General features: G+C 43.7%; 1 protein-coding gene across 1 annotated transcript in view; it reads left to right on the top strand.

Annotated features, from left to right (window-relative positions):
- PPFIBP1 (PPFIA binding protein 1) overlaps window positions 1–2,740 on the top strand; it is a gene marked incomplete at its 5' end in the record, with an annotated part of 47,125 nt that extends 44,385 nt beyond the window's left edge. Inside the window, 5 exons of the mRNA XM_079548067.1 lie at window positions 222–347; window positions 1,170–1,358; window positions 1,923–2,102; window positions 2,451–2,516; window positions 2,600–2,740. Coding sequence (XP_079404193.1) covers window positions 222–347; window positions 1,170–1,358; window positions 1,923–2,102; window positions 2,451–2,516; window positions 2,600–2,686 — 648 coding nt within the window. The 3' untranslated portion in view covers window positions 2,687–2,740. The remainder of the gene's footprint in view (window positions 1–221; window positions 348–1,169; window positions 1,359–1,922; window positions 2,103–2,450; window positions 2,517–2,599) is intronic.
- Window positions 2,741–12,246: the final 9,506 nt, after the last annotated feature.

Raw genomic sequence — 12,246 nt, 5'->3', positions numbered from 1 at the left:
GAGGAATGTATGAGATTTGGTCCAGACCCAATTCTACTTCAATATTGCTGCAAGATAGCAATCCAAAGAAAGCAGAAATCTTTTTTTTTTTTTCTTTATTTCCTCAAGAGCAAGGTGGGGTCATATGCATAAAGGGCAGGGGAGGTTTGTTTCAGTAAAGACTGGGGCTGGGGCATCTGTGTTCAGAAGCCTCCTTAACTGCCTGTTCTTCCTGTTTGCAGAATAATGTCACACCTTCTGAGGTCACCCAGTGGACCAATCACCGCGTGATGGAGTGGTTACGCTCTGTTGATCTGGCAGAGTATGCACCTAATCTGAGGGGGAGTGGTGTGCATGGGGGGCTGATGGTAAGATACTCACAGGCTTACTTTATTTGATTTAAAGTAAATCATGACTGAGAATTACTAGTTCTGTCATCTTTGCTGCACACATACTTCTGTCTTCTTTTTCTTCTTAATAATAAGTTGCTGTCAATATTTATTACCCAATAGTTTTAAAGGCACTTTTAAAAGGCCTAAAAGTGGCTTGGACAAAGTTTGTTTGGAAAGCTGTGAATTTGTTTGCCTGCATCCCCTTCACAATTTAATGGCATTTTCTACCTCCTACCTACAACACAATCATGCTATTATACAACCACCATTTTCCTTCCTACACGTGAACATGTTTTTATTTTTTGTGGGGAATGCTTGATTCTTTAGGAAAACCTGCAATTTCAGTGTCAAAACAGCATTGTTTTTAATTTCTCTAGCATGAGATCCTCCAGGCTAGAGATTTACGCTTGTAGAAGTTTGTAGTGGTTGAAACTTCTATCCCTTTTCCAGAAATTTTATGTTTATTTTCCATCACTCCTTTGACTACATTTTCCAGAATTAAAGAGGATGCTGGATAAACATTTTGCTAGAGCTTTCCATATCACGTGATCTAAGGGTGGATTTAGCTCTTCTTTCTATTTGCCAGTTTCCTTCTGTTTATAATTCAAGAAAGAAAGGCTGGAAATAGCATTCTATGAATCCTTTAACTCTCTTTTCTCTGTCTTCATTGTATATTTTCTCTAAATTAAAAACCCAAAGCAACTTTAAAAAGTGACTGAGCCACACATGCCCATCAGCATCCTTAAGACCTCATCAGACAGTGTTGACATCAGCTGGACTCTGTGGTTTTGTTAATAGGTTTTGGAGCCACGTTTCAATGTAGAAACCATGGCCCAGTTGCTGAACATCCCACCAAACAAGACACTGCTGCGACGGCACCTAGCCACTCATTTCAACCTCCTCATTGGGCAGGAGGCCCAGCAGCAGAAACGTGAAGCCATGGAGTCCCCAGACTACGTCCTCTTAACAGCAACTGCTAAAGTTAAGGTAGGCCACTTGTTCTGGGTTCGTATGTGAGCTTCCAGCAGACATTTAGATCTCCAGTGTGTTAGTTTTATCCATTCTTGGAGGGCTGTTCAGTAAGGTTTGAGAAACAGGGTTGGCTGCTAATGTGAAAACAAATGAAAAAGCATTAGAGCAGGGCTCAGCAGATATGGGTTTGACTCTTTTGTCTGCTGTGAGCACACCACATCTCAGCTCCTCATACGTGCCAAAGAGAGATGGCACTCTTGTGGGTTGTCCATCTGACTGTATGATAACGTGCTTGGGACAGAGGTGGTCTCTTACTGTTTACATGCTCGTGATTTTGTGCAATGGGATTCTGATAACATTTGGGATCCTTTAAATATTATTTTTGTAGTAATGATGGAATGAGGGATGCATCTTGTTCTTATGGATGCAGTTATCTGGAACTGCAGCTATTCAGAAAGCTGTAAGCAAAGCGGTGGAGTCTTAACCCTTCAGCATCTGCTTACATTGAAGCATCAGTTGCAGAGACACCTGTTACTTCTTTGCTGACTCTTAAGTTTTTGCGAATTTTCTTTTCACAAGCCAAAGAAACTTGCCTTCAGCAATTTTGGGAGCCTGAGAAAGAAAAAGCAAGATGACGTGGAAGAGTATGTGTGTCCTATGGAGCTGGGGAGGGCCTCTGGAAGTGCATCGAAGAAAGGTTTTAAGGCTGGCCTGGATATCCGAGTATATGATGATGATGATTTGGACAGGCTGGAGCAGGTAAAACTGTAGTACTTAAATGTGCTGTTAGATTTGGTGGGAAACTTCTCTTTCACAATGAAACCTTTCCATTCCTTTAGCCTGTGAAGATTCTCAGTTTTGACAGTCACAAAGCATTACTCACAAACACAAACATGTCTCTCAGCCCAAGAACTGCAAGCCACAAATGCAGCAGCTGTAAGACTGTCTCTGACATAACTCATCTTCTGCCCCAGCAGGGCACACTCGTCCCTCACTCTGAGCATGTGGGACTGTAATAAAGCACTTACATTATTTGCTGAACTTAATTGCCACTGCACGCAAGGGATTCATTATTCATTCATTATCCATTATCTGTTTTTTTTGCAGATGGAAGATTCAGAAGGGACAGTGAGGCAAATAGGAGCATTTTCTGAAGGCATCAACAACTTGACAGTAAGGCTTAAAACTGTGATCTGTAGAATAAAAAGTCTTTTTCTGTAAAAATGAATTTGACTCTTCCCTCATTTCCTTTCTAGCACATGTTAAAAGAGGATGAAATGTTTAAAGACTTTGCAACTCGCTCTCCTAGCACCAGTATAACAGATGAAGACTCCAATGTGTGACAGCAACCAACAGGCACTGATGAAGGCTCGCTTCCTGTGTGCAAGAAATGTCATCACTAGATGTGATGGGCAGCAGATCATATACACTATGCTGCTCTTGCTTCTGTTTGTTAGAAGTAATACTGGGGGGTGGAAAATTTAAAGAAGAACTGAAAAAAAAAAATAAAAAAAGGTGCCTACTTTAAAGTTGCCATAAGAAACACCCAGACACTGGTGAATGGAAATTGTTTTTACTATATTTAATGTACAAACTGGTGATACGTTTCAGAGTGTTGCATTTAAATTGACGTGGTATCATAGTGCTCCTTTTTCTTATTCATGTCCTGAGATAATCCTTTGTACTATTACAAAGTAAAGCAAATTGTTAGATAGAAAAGCATTGCACCTGTAGTTGTCAATCAGCTTTCTCTTATTGCTGTCTTTTTCAAAGGCCTTTGCCCCACGCAAATGCTAGTTCTGCCCTTCCTTTGGTATCCAACATAGGATTTTAGCCCTGCATAATCTCCCCAGTAGCTCTTTACTGTTGCTTTTATTTTTATACTGTTTTATAAAAAAAAAAAATTAAAAAAAAAAAAAAAGAAGTATATGAAGTACATCTAAAAGCAAAAATTTAAATTTTGTGATGTAGAGTAATGGAAAGTTCAAGGTAAGGGGAAGGGGGAGAGAACTGTAAAAGATTATCCCAGTTTGCACACCAGCTGGTTACTGGAAAAGGCAGGCTGACCTTTGGAACTGTTTGCTTTTGTTGCTTTTTACTGAATTCACAGTTTAATGATCTTCCATTTGGGATGGAATAGTTGTGAAGCATGTTTCTTCTAGCAGTGACTCCTTGGGAAGCTGCAAATTTCAAAATGTCTTCTTCCTTGTTTCCAGCAGCAGTAGTTTTATAGCATTTGAAGTTAGTAACACTTCTGTGACTTAAAAATGTTCTGGAGAGTTTTTCTTCAAATTGAGAGTACTCCCTGCACGTGGAAGGGATGTTTCTGTGCTGTGACTAACGTGAGGATGGTGTAGTTGCAAACAAATAAAGTTATATAGAGAAATGTATAGGAAATATATTATTTCATTATATTAAACCCAAGGTTGAACTTTTCCTTAAAAAATCCAAATATCAAACGTGTTGCTCATCATTTTGCCTTCTTAGAGCATAACTATTTTTCCTTAAGGTCATCAGACTTTAAAAACATTAACTAGCCAGTGGAAGTTTATTGTCAGGCTTTCTGTATTGCAAGATGTCCTAGCCAAAGCAAGGAAAAAGTAACTGTTTATTACAGCAGTCTTTTATACAGCGTTGAACATAGCATGTATTTTAGCACAATAGCATGAAGCTTCTTTGCCTTGTAATGGGAAAAAAAGCCCAGCTGTTCTTTTTGGATACTGCTTGGCTTTTACAAGAATGTGTCGCTCGTTTCATCATTGCCCGTGCTAGAAGTGAGATCATGGCTGACACACTGATGTGTGGTATCATGGATCATGGATTTGTGCTGGTCCTGTGGGTAGGAAAGGAAGGAAGGGGATTCCATGGACCTTGCACCAGGTGTTGGGGGTAGACCAGAGATGTGTTCTAGCACTCTACTTTTGTAGCCTTATGGGCTGTAACCAGTCAGGTTGGTTTTTCTGTTATTGTTGTTTTTATTGTTTTGAAAGATATGCAGTTTGGGCTAATTTTCATGTGCAAAGAAGAAAACTGTGATGTGGACCAGTTGTGTTATATACAATATCAAGTGCTGCCATTCTCTCTTCAGTAGCTGGAGCCAGGCAAATGAGCCATATAATCATGAAACAGTTCGTGCCACTTTACATTTGTGTACAAACAGATCACACCTGGTGCTTTATTCAGAACTTCGGACTGAGGAGCATTCACAAGTAATTTGCTGCCTGTTGTTTCTTCTGCAGTTCTGGGGGTGGCTGAGCTATTCCAAATAGGCAGAACCGCCCCATTCTGTAATGCCTGCTCGCCACTGTCAGGTACAAATCCTCATGTTTCGGTTCAGGGCTTGCTTTCTGTGAATACTTTGCAGTGCTTGGCCCAAGACCCTGCTCTGCCATATGCAGCAGAAGCACTGGAAGACATAGTGCAGGCTTCTGAGCAGAAGTATTCCTTCAGATTCTCCTGAGCAGACGCTGGCTAGTGGACACAATGAATGAATATTCACAGTAGAAAAGGGGCTAATGACACTGTGCTATGTGTTGAAGCAGGTACAAGCAAATGCTCTGAGATTTTTTTTCTCACGCTGGTGCTGCTAACAAGCCTAGCAGCAGCAGCAGACAATCATTTCTTTTTAAGTCCAGTGTAAGTAAAGTTCTGCTTCAGACACCTTGTTTCTGGGCCTCCTGGGTGGAGAACAGGTTGTCATTCAGAGCTGCCTATCAGCTGAACTATGGCTGTTTGGTGGGGGTCTGTTAGGAAAGCATTGTTAACAGTGGGAGATTTTTGCGTGCATGTGCACACAGCTGATACCATTGTGGTATTTTGTGTTTTTGAAGAGGCAACGTAACTACTGTGTATTGCCATGTAAAATCCAATAAAAATCTGTGGAAAATGCTGACTGCTTCTGGTAAGTTTTGGTGTGGGTTTGTTTTTGGTTTGTTTTTTTTTTTTTTTTTGTAATGCATCCCTAATTTCTTTTTTTTTTAAATTCCTAGGAAGCTCATTGTGTTCTACTTAAAAGATGAGGGACAAGGGGCAAACAAAATCACAGGCAGGATTTACCAGTTCATCTGTTGATGGTGCCAGCAGGAAAAGTCAGGTAACAGTCAAGAAATACGCAGGTTTTTTTGTTGATTTTTGAGATCCAGATTTGATGCACGCTGGGTTGCTGGGCATGTGTGACAAGGAGGTGTGTCCCAGCCCCTGTCTGCTCCTCAGTGAGCCCTCGTAGGGTGTTGGAGGACCAGCAATGTTCGTCTCCACTGCAGAGAGTATCTCCAGCCCCAGGTGTCATCATCCTTCCCCATGTCCTTGTAGCCCTCAGCAGCTGTAGAAGTACCAATTGTCTTCCCCACTTTGTTGCTGGGATGCAGGTACAGATGATGATAAATGTTTTGCTTGGAGTAGCCCAGGTAGCAGTGCAGAAACTGCAGAATTCCTCCCTCTTGTGACCCTCATTTCTGTTTTGTTCATCAGGTCAGCTTTTTTGTGTTAACACTTGGGATAAATGCTTTGAAATTAGATAATTAGATAATTAGATAAATGCTTAGAGACAATATACCATTTTTGTCTTTATAGTGACATGAAGCTTTATTCTTCAGTATTTTGCCATTTTCTTTTGCAGCAAGAGCTTTTCCTATGGAGTCCCTTTATCATCTTCTTCCCGTTGGAGGACAGCATTCTTTGATGCAGCTGATGAACACAAGCCCATAGAATTGCTTAGACGATTAGGAGAAAAAGCTGGCAAGGAGGGAGTGTTGGTTGCTGGGGAGTGCTGATGTAGAAAGGAGGAGAAATTGAGAGTTAGAGTCAGAGGTAATGGGAGACTCAGCAGTGTATCCCCTGCTGATTGCTGTAGGATAGTCACAAAGGAATGGAGGTGAGACAAAGAGACGTGAAGATCTGTGGGAGAAAAGAAATGTAATACTTAGGGCATGGTCTGTTTTCTGGAGAGAGGGACCCAAGTGTGACCAACCTGAGATGGGGTGTCTCTTGGGGGTTTCAGGAACACCAGGACATCTGTAGGCAGTAGAGATGAATCACAGAATGGAATAGGTTGGAAGAGACCTGGAAGCCCATACAGTTCCACCCCTCTGCCACGGGCAGGATTGCCATCCACCAGATCCAGGAAGGCTGGACACTTCTCAAGGAGGTGTTAGAGATGCAGGGGCAGCCTCCAGTCAACCTCTGATCAGGCTGCCCAGGGCCCCATCCAATTTTGCCTTGAATGCCTCCAGGGATGGGACATCCACAGCTTCTCTGGGCAGCCTGTGCCACTGCTTCACCATCCTCTGAGTAAAGAATTTCTCACATCTAGACTACATCTCCCCTTTTTTAGTTTAAGATCATTCCCCTTGTCCTTTCACTATCAGACCATGTAAAATGTTGGTCTTCTAGTTTATAAGCTCACTTTTACGCAGTGAAGTAAGGGAAGTTTTGAGCAATTAGAAGAAAGAATGCGGAGAAAGATCCTTATCACTTTTTTGTTATTCACTGAGAATGGGGAGAAGGAGGAACAAGAGCAGCACTCAGCAGGGTAGAGTGTTTTCTGGGAATGCTGGTGAGATCCTGGGACAGTGAAGAGATGGTTGCAATGTATTTGCACTAGCAGCTGACCTGCCTGATGCCTCCTGCAGCAGAAACATGCAGTCCAACCTTAACAGTTATGGAAACTGGATTTTGTAACTTTAAGAATCTTGTTTAGTTCTAACTGTGCCTGGTGTGTCACCTCTCTGAGGTAACCCAGCTGCAGGTGGCAGCAGCAGCTCAAGCTGCTCCTTTCTTTTCAGAAAGAGAAATTGGAAAAGGCTGCTCAGGGAGGTGGTGGAGGTGTTCAAGAAACATGGAGATGTAGCACTGAGGGACATGGTTAGTGGGCATGGTGGGGATGGGCTGCTGGTTGGACTGGATGATCTTGGAGGTCTTTTAGTATTCTGAGTGGTTAAAAGAAATAGGTTAATTCATCTCTAGGTAATACTCAGTGCCAATAGAAGTGGCTTCTTTGTAGTAGTCCTAGAAATGAGAGCGAGCAAGATAAGATCAGGCTAGAATGAGATGGGATCATTGAAAGCAGGTGAGCTCAGTAGGTGTGAAAGCGGCGGGGCCTGCTGGGCTGGTCCCTGCTCAGGGAGATGCAGGGGAAACATCCTGCAGCGCTGCCTGCCAGCACTGCCAGGCTCTGCTGGGCACAGCATCTGTTGGCAGTTCTGTTCAGCCCACCTCATGGCTCTGACAGTGCTCAGTTACCACAGAACCTTCACTAAGGAAGGGATTTCCCTCAGGTTATTGCATGAGGAAATCACCTGTGCAGAGCGTGAGTCAGAAAGCATCACACAGACACAGCTGGGAACACGGCTGAAACTCATTATCCATAAAGTCTTCAGCTAAGGCATGGTCCGTTCACCTCAGAGGCTGAAGGACTAGCTTGGCTTCACAGATCTTCATACGAAGTCCTTCTGTTGAGCAGGATCCTCCGGGTCAACTTCATCAGCTTCTGTGTGGAGAAGGGAGTGGAGGAATGCATCGTGACCAGTAAAACAACCATGTAACAGGCTGTGCTCTTTGGAGTGGATTGGCTCTGGGCGCTGTTGGGTGCTGACACGTGCATCGAGCTGCAGCTGAGTGCAGATCCTACAGCTGGCAGAGCTCTGCCAGAGCGGGATGGCCCCACAGGAGCACTGGGGACAGCCTGGAGACTGTACTGGTGGGCAGACACTGCTGGTGCTGCTGAGAGAGTCCAGACAAGATCTGCTGTCTGGTAGGATGGGACTGCAAGGGCTTGTTTGCCATGTTTGGCATGCCAGGAAACCTGAGGACCAAATCCTGCTGGATAGCATTGTGAAGGAAGAGCAGAAACACTGCCTGTTGATCAGGCAGCTTCCTGCCCACAGAGAGGTGCTGGAGAGCTGCATTGGTGCAACACACGGGCTGAAGGAGGCGGGCAATCTGTCCATAAATCTCTGTAAACCTCGAGCTGGCAGCAGGGTGTCTGCAGGCCCTCACCAAAGGCTGTGGGTGGTGCTCAGCCTCGGTGGGCTTCGTGCCCAACATCACTCCACCCCTATTTCTCACCTTCCCCCTCCACCCACTGTACTGCCTTCTATTGTGCAGCAGCCAATCTGACTCAGTCTGTCCAGGTTTTAGAACAACAGCACACTGTTCTAGAATACAATCTGCCAGAAAAACTGTTTATAGAAGGCGTGGAGCCATCCCAGGACATTTTGTTCACCAACCATGGAGCCTTGGCTGGGGCCATGAAGGCTTTATCAAATGGTGCCTTCAGGAGGAGTTATTAGGCTTGGCTCAGCCTCTGTGTGCTGTGCATATAGAAAGGGCAGGCTGGTTTCTTTTTTCTTTTTTTTTTTAAATGGTATGTTGAGTCTGTAGTAGAGAAAACATGCTGTAACTGCTGTCAGAGTGGTGGTGCAAGTAGAGAAAAATGCAAGGGCTTCAGAACACTGTTGTGAAGGAATGGAGCTCGTTCTCCTAATGGAGAACTCCCTGTCCTGAGATAGAAATGAGCCAAATGAGAACCCTATCATCTGCCCACAGGAAGGCAACCAGCACCAGGCTGATGCTGGGACTGGAGAGCCTCAGAGCTGTGACCCAGCGCTGGGCTCTGCCACAAACCCTATTCTTGCTGGTGGCAAAAACCAGCTGCAATTGTTTAAGGAGACATGGGAAAATGAACCCATGGAGATGGGGGCTGGCATCCAGGGCAGTCTTCGTCTTTCAGTGCAGCAGAGAAGGAAGGGCTCCTGACAGCCCTGGCAGCAAGCAGAAATCTGGAAGAGGCAAGAATGTTCGCTTTGTCTTTGGTTTTGGTATCTTAGCAGCTCATTGTGTTTATGTAATGGTTTACTCAATTTCCCTCAGGTTTTAGCTGACAGCATTTCAGGTTGCACAACTGTAGTAGCTTTCTTCCAGCTGCTGTTAAGCAGCAAAGGGAAGAGCTCCACAGGTTTCAGGCTGGCAAAACCTCAGTGTTTGTAGGCCACAGGTAGGGACTTAACTGCTGCGTACACTAACAATTTGATGGTATTGACCTCCTGGGTGGTGGTTTTCCTTATAATTTTCTTTCTTTCAACAGAATAAAAGCAGTTTCAAAACTGTCATTCATATGTTACTGTTTAGTTTCTGAGTTATAAAATGGGGAAGCTGTGACAGCTGCGAATTAAAGGCTGTAGTCTGCACATTCAAACAAAAGGGCACAGTGAGGTCCAGCATCAGTGCAGGAGCTCTCCATGCAATAAATCCTTGCTCTGAGAGAGGCCAAGCTATGCGAATCACATACTGGGGCAGGTGGCCTCCTGACCTGATCCCCCCAAAGGCTCTGCTACCTCAGGTAAGTCATGCTGCTGCATTCTTGGCTCTGGCAAGAATCAGTGCTGTGGGTAATAAAGGCAAGGATGAACAGCAATGTATTCGGTGAAGTCAGTGTGACTTTTTGCTCATTGATTCAGCCCAGCTGGTGTGTTGGCCCAAGTGATTCACAGCCAATCCTCAGGTAGTGCTTTTCACCCAAAGAATAAGAACAACAGCAGAAAACCTCACCCCCACCCTTTACTGGGGGCTCATTGGCTGTGAGAAGGGCCTCTTGGAGCACATTTCTGAAGCTGTTTCAGTTTTCCAGGTCCCGTGAGAATGTTCTCCCCTAACCTCCATAACAGGTAGGAGCTCGCTGACGCCCACTCCGCTACAACTGTAAGAGAGATGAATCTGAGAATCAAAAACAATGCAAAACCAGCTTTTATTACTTGTTTAAGTGCCACAGTACAGGACCAGCAAGCAAAAGGGATCGGGGCACCATCTTTTCATCAGATTATATAAAAATCTCCTTTTTAATTAAAGATGTTCGCAAGGAAGATGTACAAAATAAAGGCAAAACGAATAGATTCTGGTGACAGACAGAAAACAGTGGTAGTTTAATCCTTGACTCAGCAGCTTGCACCAACCTCTCACACAAACAGTTGGGTAAACAGCAAACAGATGTTTTTAAGCATTCTGAAGTGCTCTACAGACACAGTTTGTCTCTTCTGAAGTGGAAGGTGATGGGATAAGTAACACACAGGTGAGGCACCTGCATCATCATTTATTTCTGACAGATGTGGAAAAAAACAGTAATTAGAAAAAAGGTTCAGTTATACAAAAATGTTGACGTGTTACCAGCGAGTTATTTTTGATATGAACACTTCCTTAAATACAGTCATGTAAAAAAAAAACTGTTTACTCCACAGTGATGTAAACCAGCAGCAAAACAATTCATCTCCAATTTCTGCTTTTTGCCTCACAAAAAGATAAAGGAACTGACCTCTGGAGCACAATATTAAAATGAGTTTCAGAAACGCACATCAAATGCTGAAGATTTCAGAGGCAAGTGTCTATTTAATAAACTTAATAGTATTATTCTTTGCAGGTTCCTTAAGTTAACTGTAGTATCCTTTTCTCCTTTTAATTGATGCTGAAGATTCACCTTTTAAGTGTACAGTACACAGCTGTTGGCTGGGCACAAAAGAAAGCGGGGCAAGTTACAGCCCCAAATAGTGCCCAAATCTTTACAAAAGTGACACACATGGCACACCACTACCTGCAGCTAACTCGCATCCACGTGACTTCAGCTGTGGTACTGAGGGACGTGGTTTAGGGGGGAAATATTGGTGAATGGTTGGACTGGGTGATGTTGGAGGTCTGTTCCAACTCTGGTGATTCTACGACTTCATCCACCACCACCCACCATCCTTTCCCTCACTGCGATTTCATCATCAGACCACGACTTTGTCTCCTGGATTTCTTGCAGGACAGCCCCAACCTCAGTGTGTGTGGATGCAGAAGGACAGCACACAGGAGGCATGAAGTTTTGCTAAAGGTCAGGTGAAAGGCTGCTGTAAAAATTATATTAAGAAACAAATGGAAGCTGTAATAAACAGCACGTAAGAAAGAGTTTTAGATTCAGAGATACATTTGAATCAGCTGTCAGTTGGGTGGCTTAAGGCTGTTCCCATGCAATCCTCTTTCTTCTTTGGAGCTCTTCCAGAGCAAGATGTGCAGGCATATCACACCTGCCAGGACCCACTGCTGAGCTGGACCACCCAATGAACCCCAGTCTGGCTAACTCAGCTCTGGTAAACAAACTAAAACCAGATCCAGTTTTCACCCAGCACTTTTTCACTGCACAGAACCTGCAGAACAATCACTTTCCCACTCCTATGGTACTGCCTGTTATTTAAAAGTAAATGCACACGTCAGTATTTTTTCAGTATTCAGCACACATACAAGCAAAGACTTCCAGGACAGTCAGTAAAGCGCCTGCTGTCCAGAGTTTCTTTCATTGCCCAGGGATGTGAGCAGCTGGAAAAGTGTTTCCACGTAAAAGAGGCTATTCCAAAATACACAGGAAACAAACTTTATATAGCTGTCTACCCCTCTATTTTGATTAACAAGGCAACTTCCTTAAACAACTTCAGTCATACGTGGTTAATTGTCATCCTTCAAATGAACACTCTTAAGCTCCTGATGGTGCAAAGATTATGCATACCAGGAAAACGCTCCTGGTCCTCACACAGTAACATCTCTTTAAAGTTTGATATAAGCTCATTCCATATATTTCATACTTCACACCAAATAAAATACTGGGTATGCACAGTGTTAGGAAGTGGCATATTACTGCTATTTGATTACAGTGCTAAGAAGAGTGTAAATGAGTAGTTGCTGCCCTAAGAAGCTTTCCAGCCTCGAGATGGAATATAATCTTTCTACAGGACAGACGTGGCAAGCACAACACAGCTGAGAACTGCGCATGGCTACGTCTCTGCCAGAAGGCTGTTTGTGTGTAACGTACAGTACGGTTATCATATAGTTAAGCTTAAGTGTCTAACTTGCCAGAGATTCAGATAAAAATGAAGTATTTCTA

This window comes from Tetrao urogallus (genome assembly GCF_951394365.1).
Source record: "Tetrao urogallus genome assembly, chromosome: 1".
In the NCBI taxonomy this organism is placed as follows: Eukaryota; Metazoa; Chordata; class Aves; order Galliformes; family Phasianidae; genus Tetrao; species Tetrao urogallus.
Note: the sequence above shows the minus strand (reverse complement) of the source record. Positions and strands in the feature narration are given on the sequence as shown.